This window comes from Grampus griseus (genome assembly GCF_964374135.1).
Source record: "Grampus griseus genome assembly, chromosome: 11".
Lineage (NCBI taxonomy): Eukaryota > Metazoa > Chordata > Mammalia > Artiodactyla > Delphinidae > Grampus > Grampus griseus.
The window spans coordinates 87,136,266-87,158,457 of NC_139005.1; the positions used below are offsets into that span (position 1 = coordinate 87,136,266).

At 43.0% G+C, this 22,192-nt stretch overlaps 1 protein-coding gene across 1 annotated transcript in view; it reads left to right on the forward strand.

Annotated features, from left to right (window-relative positions):
* Nucleotides 1-22,192, forward strand: part of RFX4 (regulatory factor X4) — a gene marked incomplete at both ends in the record, with an annotated part of 163,897 nt that overhangs the window by 48,615 nt on the left and 93,090 nt on the right. Inside the window, one exon of the mRNA XM_082666389.1 lies at nt 8,059-8,119. Coding sequence (XP_082522515.1) covers nt 8,059-8,119 — 61 coding nt within the window. The remainder of the gene's footprint in view (nt 1-8,058; nt 8,120-22,192) is intronic.

Here is a 22,192-nt window from a genome sequence, read left to right on the forward strand (position 1 = left end):
AAACAGATGCTGCTCTCCGGCTTTGGTAGGACGAGCAGGGTGGGCCTGGAGGATGGATGGCTCAGTGTGTGCCGTGAATGGCTCCAGGAGTCTTGTCAGCCTGGAATTAGGCCTTACAGGATGATTCTTGTTTGGTTTGAGGCTTTTCCGCCTGTTAAAATGAAGAGGCATTTGGGAAGGCCAATTCCTAAAGTCTCTGTCAACCATGTCTATTTCCATCTTCCTAACATGTGCCCTCCTGTCCTCTTTGTCTAGCTGGCTCCTGCCTCTCCTTCACATCCCAAGCCTGGGCTCGTACCCCACACTTGGTGCTGCCATAGCATCTTGGGCCTGCCCTTCTCAGCTCTTGCCCAGGACTTGCATTTTATTTGCTGACAATTTGAGCTCAAGAGAGCAGAGACCACGTCTGCTTTTTCTCCCCGATTAGCCCCTGGCATAGGGCTGGAACATACTAGACACTCAATAAACATTTGATGAATGAGTGCATGAGTTACCAGCACTTCTGGTGAATTAGGTTGGAGAGCCATCAGACAGGAGGGTCAGGTCTGGGTGTGACACACAGCCTCTTTGGGGAAAAAAGGCTGGGAATGAAGTCACCAGTGTCTGGAGGGAAAGGGGCCTGCAGAGGTGGGAGGCGCCTGTTTGATGACTGAGTGGAGGGTCCCTGTTGGCTCCAGGTAGACCAGTTCTAAATTATCTAAATTGTTATCTAAATACTATCAGTAGCTGCCACATGCCCAGCACTGAGTGAGGTCCAGCCTCCACTCACGGGCCGCATGGCTTCCTGCAAATTTTTTAGCCTCACGCAAAGCTCGATTTCCTTACTTATAAAATAGGGATATAGGAGACTTCCCTGGTGGCTCAGTGGTTAAGAATCTGCCTGCCAATGCAGGGGACACGGGTTCGAGCCCTGGTCCGGGAAGATCCCACCTGCTGCAGAGCAACTAAGCCCGTGCGCCACAGCTACTGAAGCCCACATGCCTAGAGCCCGTGCTTCGCCAAGAGAAGCCACCACAATGAGAAGACCACGCACCACAACGAAGAGTAGCCCCTGCTCACAGCAACTAGAGAAAGCCCATGCACAGCAACAAAGACCCAGCGCAGCCAAATGAAATGAAATGAAATGAAATGAAAACTAATTAATAGCACTGTTGGGAGGAATAAAATGAGGTGGCATATGAAAAGTGATACACAGTGCCTGGCTTAAGTACTTGGCCAGTGAAGGCTGTTAGTATTGTTCTGGTATTCTTTTTAAATGTATCTAGTTTTTAACATATTTTATGATATTTAATCTTCAAACCATCCTTGTAACGTAAGTTATGATTCTCATGTTTTAGGTGAGGGCCCTCCAGCTTGGATGTGTCAAGTGACTGCTTAGGCTCCCACAGAGTTAGGGGCAAAGCTGGAATTCAAAGCCAGGTCGGCCTGCCCTCAAAGCTAGTTCTCTTACCAGCGGTTGGTATCAGAAATGGGCCCTAACAAAGTTTAGTTGGGAAGAAAAAATCTGACACAGTAGAGACGGGTATCCCCTGAATGAGAGACACTGTGGTGGAATCCCAGAATGGGGAACTTTTCTGGCTCCAGGCAACGGACCATTTGCCTTTTCCCTCCGCTAGGAGTTTTCTCATGCTGCTTGCTCGCCCTGGAGTACCCCTGCCCTCAACATCCTCCTCTCAAAGTCTGACCTGTCCTTGTAAAGGTGACTGAGTAAAACAGGTTACAAGCCAGGATGTGCTATGTGACCCTCACTTATTTTAAGTTAGGGGTGTGTGTGTGTGCGTGCTTGGTTGTGAAAGAGAACATTGAAAAAAAGACTGGAGGTAAATAGGATAAAGAGTTGACAATAGTTTGTTCTATTGAGAGGGGCTTGTATTTCCAGAGATTTCTATTTTCCCTATGTATACTACTATGTATAAATAGGTAATGAGAACCTACTGTATAGCACAGGAACTCTACTCAATGCTCTGTGGTGACCTAAGTGGGAAGTACATCGAAAAAAGAGGGGATGTATGTGTACGTATAGCTGATTCACTTTGCTGTATAGCAGAAACTAACACAACACTGTAAAGCAATTATACTCCAATAAAACTTGAAAAAAATATTTTCCAAATTAAAAAGCAAATGAACATGTATTATCTTTGCAAACAGTAAACAAGGTTGTCTTTTAAATTCTGACCATCTCTTCAAGGCCAGCTCAAATGCCACCTCCTGTTTGGAGCCCTGATGTCCCCTGCTGTGTGTTTGCCTTGCAGAGTCCCTGTCGATGCCGTTGTGTTTGCCCCTGTAAACCTTCCCGAGCAGAGAGGCGGCCTCCCTTGCCTGCTTCCCACAGTAGATCCCAGCTGAACAGAGTCGCTCCAAGGCCTCCCAGCCAGAGCAGCCCAGGGCAGCCTTTGCCATGCAGCTCCTGCACTGATGTTTTCCAGCTCTTAGCTCTTAAGTTCATTTCACTCAATCCTCCCGAATATCTTTCCAGGTAGGCATTATTATTACTGTCAGTTTAGAGACCAGAGACTCTTAAAGATTGAACGGGATTACTAGATGTCACACAGCACCGCTTCAGTGCCCTTACTCCACTCCACCTCTTGACCAGGACCCCTGCTGCAGCCACCTTGCTTCTGGGAAGGCTGCCTGATCTTTCAGGTCCCCATGGCTTTATCTGTCCCCCACCTTCTCCACCCTACCCCTGACTCCATCCCACCTTCCTTGACACCTGGTTCCCATCTCTGGCCCACTCAGGGCTCATCTTACTTGTGGCTTCTTCTCGGAAGCCTGTCTTGACAGGCGCTGCTTTTTCATGCAGTCTGGGTTGGCAGGATCCTCCTTGCCTACCCACAGGACAGCATTTATCACTTCTTACTGAACTTGGCCTCTTTCTCTACTGTTTGTCTTTCTCCTTCCCCAACCAGACTAAAGGACAAGAGCTTAATTTCTTTATTCTCAGTGTCTAGCTGGCATACATTAGGTATTCAATGAATTTTTGTTGAATTAATTAATATGATCCCTTCAGTAGCCCTTTAAAATGACTAGTTTTACAAGTGAAGAAAAATGAAGCTCAGAGGTTGAGGGGTTTTCTCAGTCATGGCCAGTAAGGTTTTAAACTGATTTTAGAATATAGATCTTTTGACATGTAGCCCACGTTGACTGATGTGTTGAAATTTGAAAAAGCAGAGAAAAAAAATGCCCTGCCATTTCTAGTGGGGGGGACAAAAATATAAATCATGGGCCAGCATAAGCTGGAAAGAGATATATTTAGGTTGTTTATGTGTTTTTCCTTGTTTAAAAACATGCAATTGATCTTGTTTTTTAACATAGCCTTTCAATTATTTACTTAGTGTAATTCCTAGGAGTTGGGCTTGTTAGGCCAAGTGACTGGATATTGTAGATAGCTCTCAGTATCATTGCAAAATTACTTACCAAACCACTGTAGCAGTTAACACTACCTTCAGAGAAATGAGAGAATGTCAGTTTTTCCATTTACACACCAGCACTGGAGATGATTATTTAAAATTTTTGTTGTTCTCAGAGGTATAAAGTTGTACCTCATTATTATCTACTTTTTATTTCTTGGTGAAAGCTGAGGTTGAGTATTGTTCTTTGTGTCTGTCTACCTACGTTCTTATGGGACTCATGCTCCTTTTCGTGCTTTTATTTTTAAGATCGTTGAAGACAGTTGTGGAAGGCAGACTCAGCTATTTAATTAAGTGTGAATGGAAGGCATTGGCTGGAGGGAACACAAAGATGACTAAGATACCATCCCTGCTTTCTTCTTTTTTTTTAAGTTGAGATATAATTGTCATACAAGACACTATATTAGGTTCAGGTGTACAACATAATAATTTGATATTTGTACGTATAGCAAAATGATCACCACAGTAGTCTAGTTAACATCCATCACCACACATACAGAATTTTTTTTCTGGTGATGAGAACTTGTAAGATCTACTCTCTTAGCAACTTCCAAATATGCGGTTCAGTGTTGTTAACTAGTCACCATGCTGTCTACAGCGTTCCCGTGACTTATTTATTTTATAATTGGAAGTATATACCTTTTGACTCCCTTCATCTGTTTCACCCCCCACTTCCCCACCCCCTGGCAACCACCAGTCTGTATCTGTTCTTTTTATCTATGAGCTTTTTTTTTTTGTTCCACATGTAAATGAAATCATACGGTATTTGTATTTCTCTTACTTAATTTCACTTAGCATAATGCCCTGAATATCCATCATTATTGTTGCAAATGGCAAGATTTCATTCTTTTTTATGGCTGAATAATATTCATATATATATATAAAATATTTTCTTTATCTATTCATCTGTCATTGGATGCTTAGGTTGTTTCCATATCTTGGCTATTGTAAATAGTGCTACAGTGAACATGGGATGAAGATACCTTTTCTTATTAGTGTTTTCATTTTTTTCAAATAAATACCCAGAAGTGGAATTGCTAGATCATGGAGTAGTTCTATTTTGAATTTTTTTTTTTTTATTTGTGGTACGCGGGCCTCTCACTATTGTGGCCTCTCCCATTGCGGAGCACAGGCTCCAGACGCGCAAGCTCAGCGGCCATGGCTCACGGGCCCAGCTGCTCCGCGGCATGTGGGATCTTCCCGGACCGGGGCACGAACCCGTGTCCCCTGCATCAACAGGTGGACTCTCAACCACTGCGCCACCAGGGAAGCCCCTCTATTTTGAATTTTTTGATGAACCTCCTTGCTGTTTTCCATAGTGGCTGCACCAATTTACGTTCCCACCAATAGTGCGTGAGGGTTCTCTTTTCTCCTCATCCTCACCAGCACTTATTTCTTGTCTTTTTGATAATAGCCATTCTAAAAAGTGTGAGGTGATATCTCATTGTGGTTTTGATTTGCATTTCCCTGATGATTAGTAATGTTGAGCATCTTTTCATGTACCTATTGGCCATCTGTGTATCTTCTTTGGAAAAATGTCTATTCAGATCTTCTGTGCATTTTTCAATTGGATTACTTGGCGGGGGCAGGGGGTTTGCTATTGAGTTGTATGAGTTCTTTATATATTTTGAATATTAACCCCTTATCAGATACATGATTTGCGAATATTTTCTCCCATTCAGTAGGTTGCCTTTTTGTTGTTGTCGCTGATTTCCTTTGCTGTGCAGAAGATTTTAAGTTTGATGTAATCCCACATGTTTATTTTTTGCTTTTGTTGCCTTTGCTTTTGGTATCAAATCCAAAAAGTCATCACCAAGATGAATGTCAAGGAGCTTACTGCCTATGTTTTCTTCTAGGACTTTTATGGTTTCAGGTTTTACATTCAAGTCTTTAATTGGTTTTCAGTTAATTTTTGTGTATGGTGTAAGATAGTGGTCCAACTTAATTGTTTTGCAAGTTGCTGTTCAGTTTTCCCAACACCATTTATTGAAGAGACTGTCCTTTCCCCATTGCATATTCTTGGCTCCTATGTTATAAATTAGTTGACTGTGTGTGGGGGTTTATTTCTGGGCTCTCTATTTTGTTCCATTGATCTATGTGTCTGTTTTTATGCCAGTATTTTACTCTTTTGATTACTATAGCTTTGTAATATAGTTTGAAAACAGGCCTCCTTGCCTTCTTAAGTAGGATCTTCTTAAGTAGGATATGCAAGTCAGAGAGATGGATATGGATATGCATAGAAATAATGATCCAGATGGCTAAACCATTCGACTGACAGACAAGTAATGGGGTACAGAAGAACAGAGTTAGGATTAATGATTCCTGACTTGGAGACTTTGAAGAGGTGGTGTTGTATATTCTAAACTGGAAAGGATGACAAACATTTAGAAGTAACTCCAGGTTGACAAAGCAGCATGAACAGATGTTGAGCCCAATGATGTATTGGGACATTTTGTCCCTGAGAACATTTAGTGTTAGTGTTGTACCAGTTAACATGGTTTTGGAGGCAAGGAAGTGAATACCCAATGAAAAGAGGATTTATTAACTCAGAAAATTGTATTATCTCATAAAGAGGCAGCAGTTTTTAGGGTTGGTTAATCAGAGGCACATCATGACATTCAGAATCCCCAGGTTTTCCCCCTTTTTCTCTCTGCCTTGCTTGGCATTGACTTTGTCCTCAGGCTGCTCTTTTCCCAGTTGAAAGTTTGCGGCTTCACTCCAATTATCTACTCACAGCTGTGTTCAAAAGCAAAACAGACCAGTGTGTCTCTTCTGTTTCTTCCCCTCCTCCCTGCTCCTTCCTTCCTTCCTTCCTTCCTTCCTTCCTTCCTTCCTTTCTTCCTTCCTTCCTCCCTCCCTCCCTCCCTCCCTCCCTTCCTTCAGTTTTGGAGGCCAGAAATTCGACATCAAGGCCCCCATTCCTTTTTGTTACGGAAAAATAACTTTCCCAGAAGCACCCAGAGGACTGCTTCTTAATCTGATAGGCCACATCACCATGTCACATGCCCCACCTAATCCATCAGGGGCTAGATGACATAAAATTACCGTGATAGATTTAAATTAATCAACAGTCATCTCTCTAGGATTTGAGAGGGGATAACCCTCCCTGAACACATGGTCCCCTTTAAATTGGGATTCTATTAATAAGGAAGCAGGTGAGTCTGTACAGTTGTTGAATGAGCAACAGCAATATCTTCACAGTTTTTATGAGCAGACATTGTAATCAGAATTATACCAATACAGATAAGCTTTCATCAAGAAAATATTTTTTGAGGGCAACTTTATTAAGCTACTTCATTGGCAGTATATTTTACTTTCTTCCACTTTCATTTTAGTTTTACTTAAATTATTTTCACAAGTACAGATTCTTTCCCATATAAATCTTATACCACAGATTTATTTTGTTGACTGTTTTACATGTTCTTATTAAATTTTGTTGATTATATTTGTAGGTTTTGACATTATTTTCTTTTGAGACTGTTATTTGTACCAGTTTTCTTGGGTCAGATTTTGTGGGTCAAGAAATTTTATTATTTTTTTATTTATTATTTTCTTTTTGCTGCGCCATGCAGCTTGTAGGATCTTAGTTCCCCTACCAGGGATCAAACCTGCACCCTTGAAGTGTAAGCGTGGAGTCCTAACCACTGGACCATCAGGGAATTCCCTAGAAATTTAATTTTATGTTGATTATTTCTATCAATATTCTTCATTAAGAATTGGATGCAACTAATTAAATCTATTTCTTAGTTAATTCATGATAAAACTGTGAGCAGTTCTTCTTAAGTATGCAAAGATTGATCTGTTGTTCAGATTGCTGTGTTGCAGAGGTCTGCAAACTAGAACCCCACAGACCAAACCTCGCCTGACACCTGTTTTCGTAGGGCTATAAACTAAGAATGATTTTGTAGATGGATATTTGTAATCTGTTGGATGAAAGGGAATGTGAGCTTTGAACCCCAATTAAGAAAAATGTTACCTGCTCCCCCAAATTAGTTTCATTTTTAATTAATAGACCTGTATTACAAAAATTATAATCAACTAGTATTATATTTTGAATTTTGTCAATATGGAAATGGAATTTGTTTTCTCTCTTGTTATATAAATATTACATAATATTTTTGATTTTGCCTCTTGGCTCCCAAATCCTAAAATATTTACTAACTGGCTCTCTACAGGAAAAGTTTGCCAACCCCTGTTCTATTGTATTGCTAACCTGATTCTTCTGAACACTTACACTCTCCCTTCCCTACACTAACTGTCTGTTCCATTGGAGTTACAAGAAACAAATAGTGGCGAAGTCAGTGTGTTCTTAGGGTCAAAATCATCGTATCAGATGTCCAGCTTCAGTTGCGAACATAGCATGTTGGGGGAGTGCAGTCATATTGTTCAGTGATGAAGAGAGATAGCTCTTCAAACTGTAACGTATTATGTCAAATAAAAATACAAATTGATATAAGAGTTTTCCGTAAAAGTCAGTTTCTCCTTTTTTTTTAAAGTGTGATAAATCTAACATGTTAGAAAAGCCAAAATATCATTGCTTTCAAAGCATCAACCTTTGAGGGCAACGTAGTCTTTTGAGACTTGGGAGAGCTGAAAGGCCTTGTATGTTTTCCTACTGAAGTTCACTCCTTTTTCTTTCATTTAACAGATGAGGAAAAAGAAAATAATAGAGCATCCAAGCCCCACTCCACTCCTGCTACTCTGCAATGGTAAGTTCCATTCTGAGCAAGTTCTCTCTTGATGGGAAGCTCATATAACTATGTCTTCCTACAGACAGGACAGCATATTACTTGGATATTTTGACATTGTCATAATAACTTGACATCCAATAGCCCATATGCAATCAGTTTAATTTGTAATTATGCATAAAATACTCAACTTAGATATAGACAGGAGATTTGAATTTTCATATTTATTTTATTTGGGAATAGATTTTTTTTCCATCATCAAAACACTGGCAAGGACTGGATTCTACATGGATGTTATTAATTGATTTTAATAGTCTATTATTTTAATAAATAATGTTGCAGCCAATTATAGAAACATAGGTCTGTTCACCCCTACCAATGAACTCTTAATAAATTAATAATTTATTGCAACTATACTACATTTATTTTAACATTAATACAAATTATCTACTTGAGTGGCTCTCCCTTTAATATTTGGAATTCCTGGACTTGATGTTATAGTTAATGATGTTGTTTAAGTGTTTGCACCCATGTTTGGTATTTACAGGTAAATTCTCCTCTAAGAGTTTTACTTAGAAATTACGTTGTAGCTTTGAACACCAAAGCTATTCTATACCTGAGACTCACCTCTCAGAAGAACTTGTCAGTTAAGGGCTATTACCACTCTAGTTCAGCCCAGCAAAGCGGAAGGAAGTAAGGAACAAAGGGGAAGGAGAGAGAAGTGGGGAGGGGAAAGGAATGAATCTACTGTGTGCCAGCCTGCATGCTAGGCACTTTGTATACATGCCTCATTTCATTCTCACAATTCTGTGAAGTTGGTATTGTTATGCCCATTTTACAGATGAGGAAAATAAAGCTTAGACAGTTAAATCATTTGCCTGAATATACACATAGCCATGAAGTGGCAGAGGCAGGAACCTGGCTGGGTCACTTTAATTGCAAAGCCTATGCTTTTGAAGAAAGGAAGAGAAAAATCAGGAAGGATGGAGAAGAGAGACTAGATCAGAAAAGGAAGCAGATTGGCTTTAATGAGCAAATCATATTAGATTCTTCTGACTAATCCACCCACAGGTGAGAGGAAAACAACATTGGGAGAAAGCATTCACAAATGTAACTCAATCTTCTCTAACAAGAGTCTCAGTAGTCAACTTGTTTTGCTACAAGGATAGCAGAGGTTGTGTTCAAGAGCTCCATTTCCAGCCTTTTGGCTTGTTTCCATCAGTTTGTCCCTACATTCTTTTTCTCATTGCATTTGCTGCTTTTTGCTTTATTTAAAATTCTACTTTACTTCCCTGGTCAAATCTCTCCCTGCACTCCTTACCCCCAAATTATGGTCACACAGATTCTCATAATGCTAGCGCATTGAATGAGGCATCAACATAAAAGAGTTTGGGGGTGAGAGTTTCTAGAAATGCTAGGAATCAACAGACACTCTTGCTTTAATAACCTGAACATGTCATACATTTCAGAATAAAAAATTTGAAAGGGACTAGAAGAAAATCACCTTGTTCATGTCTGTTTTTCTGTGATTCTCTGACATTTGCCTGGCAACAGCAAGGCTGTAGATAGAGTAATCTCTTAAATCACACTGCCAGGAATTAACTCCCAGCTCTGCTTTTCTAGCTGTGTGACCTTGGGCAAGGTCCTTCACCTCTCTGTGCCTCAGTCTACCTGTAAAATAGAGATGGCAGTAGTATTTACCTTATATCAGGGGTCCCCAACACCCGGGCCGTGGACCGGTACTGGTCCGCAGCCTGTTAGGAACCGGGCCGCCAAGCAGGAGGTGAGCGGCAGGTGAAGCTTTTTGTGCCGCTCCCATCGCTCGCATTACCGCCTGAACCATCCCCCTGCCGCCCGCCCGTCCATGCAAAAATTGTCTTCCATGAAACGGGTCCCTGGTGCCAAAAAGGTTGGGGACTGCTGCCTTCTGGGGTAGTCACAAAGAGGAAGTGAGTTCGTATATACAGAGTGCTTGAACAGTGTCTGGTGTAGGGTGGGTGCTAGGTAAATCTTAGCCATGGATTGCTCAGCAGACCTCTTCCTTCTGAGTCCCACAAGTACATCCCAGAATAGGGCTTCCCTCCTTCCTGACATATGCATTGTCAGTTCTCCTTCTACTGTACGTAATTCTATACAAAATATCGGTTTTTCTAAATAAAAGGTCACATAGATCATTCCGGAAGAAATTTCATCCTCCAATTCACAGAGTTAGGCAGTGGATTTGTTTTGATGAAAAAAATCTGTTTTCAGAGTCAGATCAGGTTTGAAAATGTATAAATTTGAGTATTATTATCAAAAGGCAACAAGTTGTTCAAACATCAAATTGTCCTCTAATTCCTTTTATATTATATTTTTAAGATAGAATTTTAGTTATTAACTCATTTAAGAAATGTTTACTGAGCACCTACTGTTTGCTAGGCCCTATTCTAGGCCCTGGGAATGCAGTGTGGATAAGACAGACCAAGAATAGGGGCCAATGAGAGAAAAAGTTGGGTGATAATTTAAAAAATTATTATATTAATGATAAATAAATAAATAAGGAATGTATTAGATATGGATAAGTGCTGTGTGGAGAATTAGAACTGGCTGATATGATCATATCTCAGAGGCTATTTTAGGTTGAATGGTGAGGGAAAGCTTCCCTTAGGAGGTGATATTTAAGTGAATATTTGTATGACAAGAAGCCCTCAGACACCATGACGATGTTAAAATCAGGGAAACGTTCTAGGCAGAGGGAACATTGCAGGTCAAGCTCTCCCAGAGGCAGACTCTGAGCTGTGCCTACAGGTGGCCTATTATGTAAGGCACCCAGTATTGACACCATGAGGGTATGAGGGGATGGGCAGAGGGGGTCTCGGGCTGGGAGGAGGCTACGGTAGAGGCTTCAGCGATCTCCCAGGGAGTTCTGAAGCCAGGGTGGGCCTCAGAGATGAACTGAGGCAATGGATTCAGGTTTTTATTCCCCCATCTTGCTCATCACTGCAGGTAGTTTGCCCCGAGGGAGAGGGGATATAACTTTGGTGTTTTTTTTTTTTAATTGGAGTATAATTGTTTTACAATGTTGTGTTAGTATCTGCTGTACAGTGAAGTGAATTGGCTATATGTATACCTATATCCCCTCCCTGTTGGACCTCCCTCCCACCCCCCATCCCACCCATCTAGGTCATCACAGAGCACCGAGCTGAGCTCCCTGTGCTACACAGCATGTTCCCACTAGCTATCTGTTTTACACATGGTAGTGCACTTATGTCAAACCTAATCTCCCAGTTCATCCCACCTCCCCTTCCAGCCCTGTGAGGGGGCATAACTTTGGGCGAGGCAGTTCCCATTCTGCTGAGGACAACTCCCCAGGAAGGATTCAGCCTCAGCAATCAACGTCTCAGCGGTGGGGAAGAACGCCTCAGTCCTGAAAGGTAACCTGGGCACAGACCACAGTATCCTCCACTCTCTCCAGGCTGGAAGCAGGCTGGGCTTGTTCAAGGAGCTGCAGAAGGTGGCCCGTGTGGTTGGAGCATAGCCAGCAAGGAAGACAGCAGTACAGATGAGGTGGGGGAAGGAGGCAGGGGAGTATGTAAATAGCAGGGAAGAAAAAGTAGGACATTTCTCTAAACTTAGGGATAGAGCCATGCTTAAAACCATGGTGGAGGACATGTGACATCCTATATCAAGTTCCACATGAGTAAACTTTTTTAGACTAGACTTTCAGTCTAAAAACTTTGTCTCTCAAAAGGAACTGGATGCACCCTCCACTCTACAAGGGAAAGTGATATAATTTATACCATATGTACCCTCTTTGCTCTGGCTGCCAGGGAGTTCAGAGCTAAGTCTGATATTTATATACTTTTTTTTGTTTTTGTTTTTGTTTTTTTTTTGCATTACACGGGCCTCTCACTGTTGTGGCCTCTCCCATTGTGGAGCACAGGCTCTGGACGCGCAGGCTCAGCGGCCATGGCTCACGGGCCCAGCCGCTCCGCGGCATGTGGGATCTTCCCGGACCGGGGCACGAACCTGTGTCCCCTGCAACAGCAGGCAGACTCTCAACCACTACGCCACCAGGGAAGCCCTATATACTTTTTAATCTCTTTCCTTTTTGTGTTTATTTTGTTAGCTTTTTAGAAAAAGGCAAGGTGCAAATAAATTCAACAAATACACATTTACATTTAAATTTTATTTTATTTACGCAAAATGCATTTCCTTATTTTAAAACGAAAACATTACAGATAAGGTTAAAGTCCACCTTCTCCAGAGCAGCGCTGTTACCAGTGAGAAATATGTATGTGTGTGGGTGTGTATACATGCGTGTGTGTGTGTGTATATATATATATATATTTTTTTTTTTTTTTACTGTCCCTTGCCTATGCATTTACATGCATATGTACTGATAGAAGTTTCTGAATTGTGGTTTTTTTATTTAGTATTTTCTCCTTTATAAAAAGAATACAGACATAGAACACTAAAAATATTGTTCCACAACCTGTCACACTGTCTTGATCCACAGCTTGCTTTCTCTCCTGAGTCGAATACCCTGAAGCTATACCCAGATTAGTCCCCAGAGAACAACCTCATTTTAACTGCTGCACAGAATTTCATGTAAGACAGCGGCAGAATTCAGTTCGCCATTTCCCTCTTTGACCTACATTTAGGTTGTGTCCAAATCTCATCTTTGCCTTTACACATAAAGTCCCAAAGAACATCTACATATGTCCCCTCACACACCTGCTGAAGTGTTTTTCTGTCTGGGTATCAGGCAGTGGAAGTGCTGGGCGCACAGAAAATGTTAACAGGATTGCAAAATTGCCCACTCTGATGGCCTTACCATTTTATATTCAGCCGAAGTATACAAAATGCTGTTTTTTAAAAAATGGGAACCTAGCTCCGCAACACGGCATCTCATCCTCCGAGGCGTCTGTATCCTTCACGTTGTCCCCTTTCTCCAGGGGTAGCAGGCAGCCCCAGGAAAGGACCTTGGCCTCACCGCCAAGGTGGTAGCCACTGGCCTGATAGTGCCCAGTTCTCCCGGGACGCTTGGCTTGTTCCTGGAATTGGTTTAGGAGCTATTTGCCTCTCTGCCTTCTCCCACCTTGCCGAGAGCCCCTCCCCATCACCCTAGAGACCATCCCCACTCTAAGAACAAATAATACAACAGCCAAGCAGCTGAAAATAAGCAGGGCCACGTGATCTGGAGGCAGTTCCCAGCAGAAAACAGGCAAATATTGTCAAATGCCTTCCGCCAAACACTTTCCAGCATCCTTGGTCATGAGGTTAGTAAAGCCCAACCCACTGGGGATGGTGAGCCCTGCTGGAATCCTGGCCACACAATAACCTCTATTCACAAAGAGGATTTCGGCAGGGAAAGCAACCTGTCTGCTGTCCTGGCCTACTCGCTGCCAGCACGTGTCCACCTCCACTGCCCCGCCCTCTCACACACCTCTCTTGTTGCCAGTGTCACTCTGAGCTCCTGTGTGCCATCAGGGGGGAGACACTTCCCTGTCTGCAATTTCCAGGGAAAGGGAGGCCCTTCCCCAAAGGAAGAGGATTGAAGACCAAATTGTCACTTTCGTGGGAGACATTTTCCTTTCTTTTGAAAAAATAAAAATGAGGCTTGGGTGATTGCTAGGCTTTCAATATTTCAAATCAATATGAAACAAAATAAATTCGGTGTTTCTCTTTAAAATGTTCTCGGAGGCCAGAGGTAGAAAATTGGGCTGGGTACTGTGCCAAAGAAGTACGGTGACGTTTTAGACCCAGCCACAGCTGCTAGGCCAGACCCATGGGATGTCACCAGCACCTGACGTTGTACACCCATTTCTGATATAATTCTTTATTCAACGGTGGCATAACCTGATTTGCTTTCATAGTATGAGTTAGTCCACCTCACTCCAGAAAGGGAGGCTGAACATTTTTAGCTCTGAATGTAACCAGAAGTGACATACAGTGCCACTAGGTGTGACTATGTCCCGCTAGAAGTCCTCAGCCAGAGATGGAGAAAGGTAGCTTAAGCAGGACAACGTGAAGGGTGTAAATGTCTCAGAGAATGAGACGCTATGTTGTAGAGCTAGGTTCTTATTTTTAGAAAATAGTTTGTGCTGTGAATGAAGGTATAAAACGGTAAAGCCTTTTGAATGGGCAATTTTGCATCCCATTAACATTGTAATATGTACATCCACTCCTGGATACTGACATGGAGAAACACTCCCCCAGGTGTGCAGGGGGACACACATGAAGATGTTCTTTGCAGCCCTATTTGTAACGGTGAAGTGGAGATGAGTAGAGGCAGGGAAGAGATGGAAAGGGAAGATTGAAGGGGGTGGTTTACGGTAGAGGATGGTGCCAAAATCCCCTCCACTGCCATTCGGGGCCACCAGCGCTCTGGCTGCCAACCTGTAGCCTAGGCCCCGACAGGTGGGTTAGCAGCAGCACAGAACTTGTGACACTCTGCTACTGTACTGCCTAGTTTTTGTCCAAAAAAAAAAAAGAAAAAAGAAAAAAAGGAAAGGACTTGATTAATCAAAAAGTAAACAGAGGAATGCCAGAAGCTGGCTAATCCCAGGCCTTTCTGGAGCACCAGTTTGGTAGCTTGTAGGCAAAGCACAAGATTTGGATTAGATTACTGTAGATTCTGGTCCAGTTGAGTCATTACAATGGCAGAAATAAATCCCTGACTCAGTCCATGACTGAGCAGGGACCAAACTTACAGGTGGAGCCAATACCCCTGGTGTGCCAGGCTTACCCCAGCTGATGTTGCTGGCTGAGCTCACTGGATCTCACGAAAACCGGGTAGAGGAGGCAGGATTATTACCCCTATTGGAAGAGGGCAACTCAACACAGCAGATGGTCCCAGTCTCACTCCACCCACGTGGGGGAGATGCCTGACTCCTTATAAGAAGACCCTCAAGCAAGGGGAGGCGGGGCCAGCGAGGTCCCAGGAGAAACACCAGGGACCCACCTGAACTCGTGTTTGTCTACCCAGCAGCAAACTGTGGGCTTAATTGTTGCAGTTTAATAAAATAGATTGGGTGGGTTTTGTTTATTTGTTTTGGCCTTCTGTAGAATCCGAGCCCACAGGAGCCAAATGCCACCATTTTGTACTTATTTATCATCTGGTGGTGGTCTCTCCTTGGTTCCCATCTTCCTCCTGAGAAACCGTCGGCTTCCTAAAGGCGACGGTAGGAATTGCGTCTTCTCGTTCACTGCTGTATTCTGCGGTGCCTGGCGCATAGTAGGTGCTCAATAGGTAATGCTGACTCACTGAGCACATGGATGCCAGTCCCTAGCACAGAGTGAGAGCTTTAGAAGCATCGTCCCGGAGTTCATACTCCAAGGCGGGCTTTTCCCAGCCAAGCAGTTTGGGGCAAGTCACTTAGCCTCCCCAACTCTCCATTTCTTCCTCCATGTCATGGAGATAAAGTTACCCATTTGTGGGAGTAGTGATAGCAAATATGAACATCTCTGGCACGAGAGTAGGCGCTTGAAAATATAAATCAGATCTGTTAATATAAACAGGCTTTTCCTTTAACCCCCCAGGTGTTAAGATTTTTTTAAACTTTTTTTTGATCTGTGCAAAAGCCTGCTTTCCTTCCTTGCCCCCAGCCCTTGCCACACACACACACACACCCCGCCTCCTTCCTTCCACACTGTTACTGACCATGTTCAGGTCACAGTGCTAGGAACTATGCTGGCATAAATAGAAGTGGTCCCTGCCTTCAAAGGACTTTCAGTCTAAGATGTGAGGTGTTACCTGAATATTCTGCGCTAATATAGAATGATACCAATAGTTACCCTCCATTGAGTGATGTGCATATGCCAGCTGGAGGGCTGAGGGCTGTGCTTGGATTCTTGTTTAACCCTCACAGCAACCTTGGGAGATGGGTGTTGGGTATTGTTTCCCTCATTTTACAGATGAAGGAAGCAAGAGTCTGAGAGCTCAGGTAACATACCTGAGACTGTAGTGCTTGCAAGTGGTGGAGGAAGATTCAGACTCAGTGATCCCTGACTGTAAAACTGCTGTCTCTCAGTGAAGCTGTTCGGAAGAGCTGTGGAAATCCCCAGGAGGCAGTGAGAGCTCTAGGAGGAGAAGATGTGTCTGCTCAGTCAAGGTGTCTTCCTCTACAGACATAACTCAGCACTCTACATGTTATCAAATGAATGAATATGTGAATTTGTCAAGGAAGAAATGATTAAGGAGTGATCAGCAGTTGGGGCTGGGTGGAAATTAAGCACAGTTTGGTGGAAGAGAAATTTGAGCTGGGTCTTGAAGGGTGAGGCCCAGCAGAGGGGGTCCCCTCCCATGGTGGGAAGGCCAGGGAACGTGTACCGTAGCGGGGAGCGTGGCAAGATATGTTTGAGGAACAACAGACAGTCCCGTCGGCTGGAGAGAAGTGTATGTGTAGGGGAGTGAGGCCAGAGAAGCCTGGAGAAGGAGAAGTAGTCAGGGTCAGAGAGATAGGGGGCCTTGGGTGCCAAGGTAAGGAATTTGAACTTCTGTGAGAGGCAGAGGGGAGCCACTGAAGGGTTTAGACTATTGTCTGGCTCTGATTGTTTGGCCAGATTTTTTTTTTCTCACATATTTTGCAGTCTCAGATCTCTCTGATAACCTCAGTAATAAATTATGATGTTTAGCAAGTAAAAAAAAAAAAAAATCCTATTTTCTTTTCTTTGGGTAAAATAGAAGAAAAAAGTTTCTGTCCCAGACATGTCTACAAGGACTCGAGAAGTGGAGGCTGGACTGAAAGCCCACGTGAACATAGAAGAAAACATACGTTTAAAATGAGAGCAGAGGGAGAAATTATGCTACGCGCTGAGACATCTGCTCTTCACCGTAAAGCGCTAATACGAAGCTTCCACCTTCCTGGATGCTGCATGCTGAAACCTTGCGAGGAGGTCTTTTAAAAATGTATACTGCAGATAATGACTCATGTTGGCTAGTGGACCGAGGTCATTATCTCTCCATAATAGGATAGGCTCAATTCAAATATGATCAGGTTGTTAAATAGAAGATCAGAAAATGGAAGACGTGGAGAATGTTTTGGTGATCATTAAAAAAAATATATCCAGGTATAATGGAGTATTGTTCACCATGTCAGACTAATGATGTCCTGTAAAAGTGAGGAGGAAAAGGGGAAATTTCATCAGATATGAAGAGAAATAATTAACTGCCTTTCTGCCATGCCTTGGTCAGGAAGCTGGCATTTCAATTAGCAACTTCGGTACATGCACGGACCCTCTGGAGTTTGTAAGAAGGTTTGGGGAAAGGTGTCATGATGCTATTCCTGTAGAAACTCATCAAGCATCAAAGTTGCCCTTGACTCCAATTACGTGTCTTCACTCACAGAGCTCATTAAAATGCTTCATAGTCATAAGCCACCTAGATACCTTGAGGCAAAGAAGCTCCAGTAAGAGAAACAAAACGTGGATAAGAATGTAGTTATTTAGAAGGCTCTGTCCTTTGGCAGGTACCTGCTTAATTAGCTCAGCCTGTGTGAACTGTGACTTACACCCGTACGGTTCAAACATGGATAGTTTGTTGCCGCTATGGATTCATTTAATGGGATGTATTTTAAACTTGACCTTGTATTTAATCCTGATTTCTTGACCAGATTTAGTGAGCAAACGAACCATACAAACAACAAATAGAAACGGAGGCACAGGGGGCTTAAGTAAAGTAACCAATGAGGGGGGAGCCAGGAATTTATCTGGGAACCCATGCCCTTTAGCACAACATTTGGAAGCATTATTCCCGCCCCTGTAACTCACCTCCTCAGCTTTTCTTAATCGTGGGGATGGAGCCCCTTTGCACCCATTCAACCCAATTATGAACTTGAGGGCTTCCTTGGTTGCTCCCACCCTCCTCACATCTGGCAGCATGAGACCCACAGCCTAGGTGTTATCTCTGCCCTGACAGCCACTCCTTCAATCCATGCTCCATCATTTCCTGCCCTGACTATTAACGTGGCTCCAAACCGATCTCATTTGTTCGTTCATTCACTCATTCATTCTACAAGTACTACCTAGTCAGCCACTATGTGCCAGTCTTCACTAGTACTCCTTGTCCACTCACCATAGAGGTGCCAAGGTGACCTTTCCAGAGAATAAATTTGATCCTGGCACTCCTATGCTTTAAAAACTTAACTGGCTCCCTATAATTTAAAGGATCATATGCTTTTTTTTGTGTGTGTGGTACGCAGGCCTCTCACTGCTGTGGCCTCTCCCATTGCGGAGCACAGGCTCTGGACGCGCAGGCTCAGCGGCTATGGCTCACGGGCCCAGCCGCTCCGCGGCATGTGGGATCTTCCCGGACTGGGGCATGAACCCGCGTCCCCTGCATCAGCAGGCGGACTCTCAACCACTGCGCCACCAGGGAAGCCCCATATGCTTTTTATAAGATGAATTCTGAATGGTTTGAAATGCATGTTTGTTGAATGTGTCCATGGATTTTTCTGGCCAAAATCAAATTTAGAAAATCATTAGTAAATATAAGCAAAAAGCACACAGCTGGTTATGCACAAAGTTCCAGCTTCCCAGATTGTTCTTGTCTATGAATTAAACTGGAAAATATCCCACAACACAGTAGCCTAAAGAGCTGAAGTTAAGCTTTCTAAGGAAATTGCTTAGTGGCACTCTCAGTCGTCTAAGAGGAAACCTATGAGACTTGGGTTTTTTTTTGTTTTTGTTTTCTTTAAATGTTCTTTTAGTCTCAATCCATTGCTGGCAAATACAACATATTAAACTTTAAATTAATGCTAGTTACTGTTGTTGATTACATTCTAAAATTGAAGTATAGTTGATTGACAATGTTGTGTTAGTTTCTGGTGTACAGCAAAGTGATTCAGTTACATATATATTAGTTTTCACATTTTTTCATTATGATTTGTTACAGGATATAGAATATAGTTCCCTGTGCTATACAGTAGGACCTTCTTCTTTATCTACTTTATGTATAGTAGTTAGCATCTGGTAATCCCAAACTCCTAATTTATCTGTCCCTCACCCCCTTACCCCTTTGGTTAACCATACGTTTTCTATGTCTGTGAGTCTGTTTTGTAAATAAGTTAATTTGTATAATATTTTAGATTCCACATATAAGTGGTATCATATGGTATTTGTCTTTCTCTTTCTGACTTACTTCACTTAGTATGATAATCTCTAGGTCCATCCATGTTGCTGAAAATGGCATTATTTCATTCCTTCTTATGGCTGAGCAGTATTCTATTGTATTTGATTACACTATTATTATTCCTACAGCATCCTGGAAACACTCGGGTCTTCCTGTCTCTGAATATTTTTTTCAATCCTGTCTGGGTAACACTCCATTACCTTCTGAAAATAAGACTTTCATAGTAACTCTTCAACTCTGGAGGTTGCTAAACTCTTAGGCCAAGCCATATTCTCTTATGCGGCATGCCCCTCCCCCATGGTTCTTTCCTTTCAGATACTCCATTACAAGCCCTCTTCTCCACTCAGACCAGTGTCTCCATCATCCAAAGCTCGAGCCACATTTGTCTCTTAGCCTTGCTGTTCTCATTGCCTGGAACCCCCTCCATCTCCCATGGCAGAATACCACAGTGGTTCACAGTGAGACAAACTCTCCCATTTACCAGCTGCATGACCATGGGCAAATGAATTTCGCTCTCTGTGCCTCAGTTTCCTCATCTAAAATATGGGCATCAAATGGTTATTGTGAGATAATGTATACCCCATGCCTGGCACCTAGTAAGAGCTCAACAGATGCTAGCTGTTGTTGTTGTTACAAAGTTCTAATTCCAGTTCATCATGAAACCTTAATCATCTGTTCCCATCTACACAGTAATCTCTGTCTTCCCACATTCCTCTGCACCTGTGGTTGGGAGTTTGTAGTATTTAAATATTCTTATTTCTGTGCATTATTCTCCCCACAATAAACTGCAAAGTGAACTAGGGCATAGATTGTGTCTTATGTCAACACAAGAGCCTACAGGAGGCAGACAAGGAACAGAAAATAGATTGGGTGTAAGAAAAATAGGGAGGAGTGAGGACTCTGGCCAACCCGAGGGCACATGTAACTCTGCCCAATTGTCACGCGGGAATATGGGCCCAGTGTTGCCAGATCTCAGCCTTTTCAAAAGAAGCCAGAAATCCAGATTCTTATGTGAAATGTCCTGAATTTTAAAAGTTGGGCCAACACTGTTCAGGCCAAACAAAGAATGTTTGTGAGACCCCATTTTGTGAAAGCTGCATTTTTCAGGTGACCCCCACGAGCTTGTGCATAAGCTGGTTATTTGGACCTTTGAACTCACTTTTATAGGGAAACAACACTGTGAATGGCATTTAGGGGTCCAGGCTAAACTAGACGGCTGATCCCCATTCACACCAGCCCCGAGGCTTAGGATAGTCCTAAGAAACCTTAGGGAAATACATTTAGAGTTCCAATGTATGATGTTGGGGACACATAGAATGTAAGCCCTTTCAGGACAGGGCCTTTGTTTTGTTCACCACTGTTTCCTTAAAGTCTAGAACACTGCCTGGCACTCAATAAATATTTGTTGAATTGAAGATTACCTGTGTCTTTATCCACCTGTCCACCATTAATCTGTTCTCCATGCGCAAACAAGGGCTATCTTGCACACCATGGTATCCCCAGCACCTGTTGGATGATAAGAGATCAGTAAATATTTGTTGAATGAATATATGACTGGCACAGTCTATCCATCAAACATTTACTGAATACCTGCTGTGTGCCACAGAGTCTGTTGGACTTTAAAAATGCAGAAGTGGATCAGACACCACCCCAGCCTCAAGGAATTAGGCTGCCTAGAAGGGATTGCATAAACTATTTCCTGGCACACTTATAAAAATTGTCAGGCGTTACTCAGTGTTCCCCTTCCCAGAAGAGGGGGGAGTGGGTGCGACTACCTGGGATGGCTCAGCACAGGCATCTTCATTTGTCCGAGCGTTCCTCGGGTTGCTTGGTCCTCCGCGTCATCCGTGGGGTTTGGATATGAAATGATTGAACTGATTTTCTTTCAACCACATGTTGCAATGAGCCGAATGAGCACTGCCCTTTCAAGTGGGCACCTCGGGAAGCCGTGTCCTCATTCCACTTCAGTTACAACAGCACTGGACCACTTCTTTGGCAAGTGCCCTCAGAGAAAGTTAGAAGCCACTTGAGGACATTCAATTCATTGTTTTAGCATCATGCCTTATTTTTGAACCCCTAGAAAAACAGTTGGGAGAAAAAGGTTATTCCAGTCACTTTAGCCCTCAAACTTGGTTCCAATTGACTTGGGGTTGTTTCCTAATATCCAGTTCACAGTCAGAGGAGAAATATTTTCTATTGGTGAGTTTATTGAACAGTGTGTGCCCCACACTCTGAAGGCAGCGGGGCCCAAAGAGAAGTCCCCAAACTGTCACGTGCCCCAGCAGTTTTGTTGGAAGAGATGTTTAACCTTCCAAAGTGTCCATGACAAAGGAGCCTGATTCTTTTGGACGCCTACATTCTTTTCTTTCTTTCTTTTTTTTTTTTTTTTTGTGCGGTACGCGGGCCTCTCACTGTTGTGGCCTCTCCCGTTGCGGAGCACAGGCTCCGGACGTGCAGGCCCAGCAGCCATGGCTCACGGGCCCAGCCACTCCGCAGCATGTAGGATCTTCCTGGACCGGGGCACGAACCCACGTCCCCTGCATCGGCAGGCAGACTCTCAACCACTGCACCACCAGGGAAGCCCTCTTTTCTTTTTAACAGTGAAAACTTTTATATTTAGAAGTAGCCAGCTGGACTCAGTGTAGATGATCCCAACTTTGTTGGCAACATCCAAAGCCTCATAGTTAGGAGCCAGTCAAACATATGCCTTCTTCTCTCCGTCAGGCCTGATCAGGGCGTTGACCTTAGCCATGTCAATGTCATAGAGCTTCTTCACAGCCTGTTTAATTTGGTGCTTGTTGGCCTTGACATCCACAATGGACACCAGTGTGTTGTTTGTTGTCTTCTGTTTTCTTCACGGCTGACATGGTGGTGAGGGGGAACTTGATGATTGGATGCCTACATTCTGGTGTTTGGGTTAAAGAGGGAAAAAAAAACCAAAACTGTATCAAGTTTACTTTTATGTTCCCAGTATCAAGCAC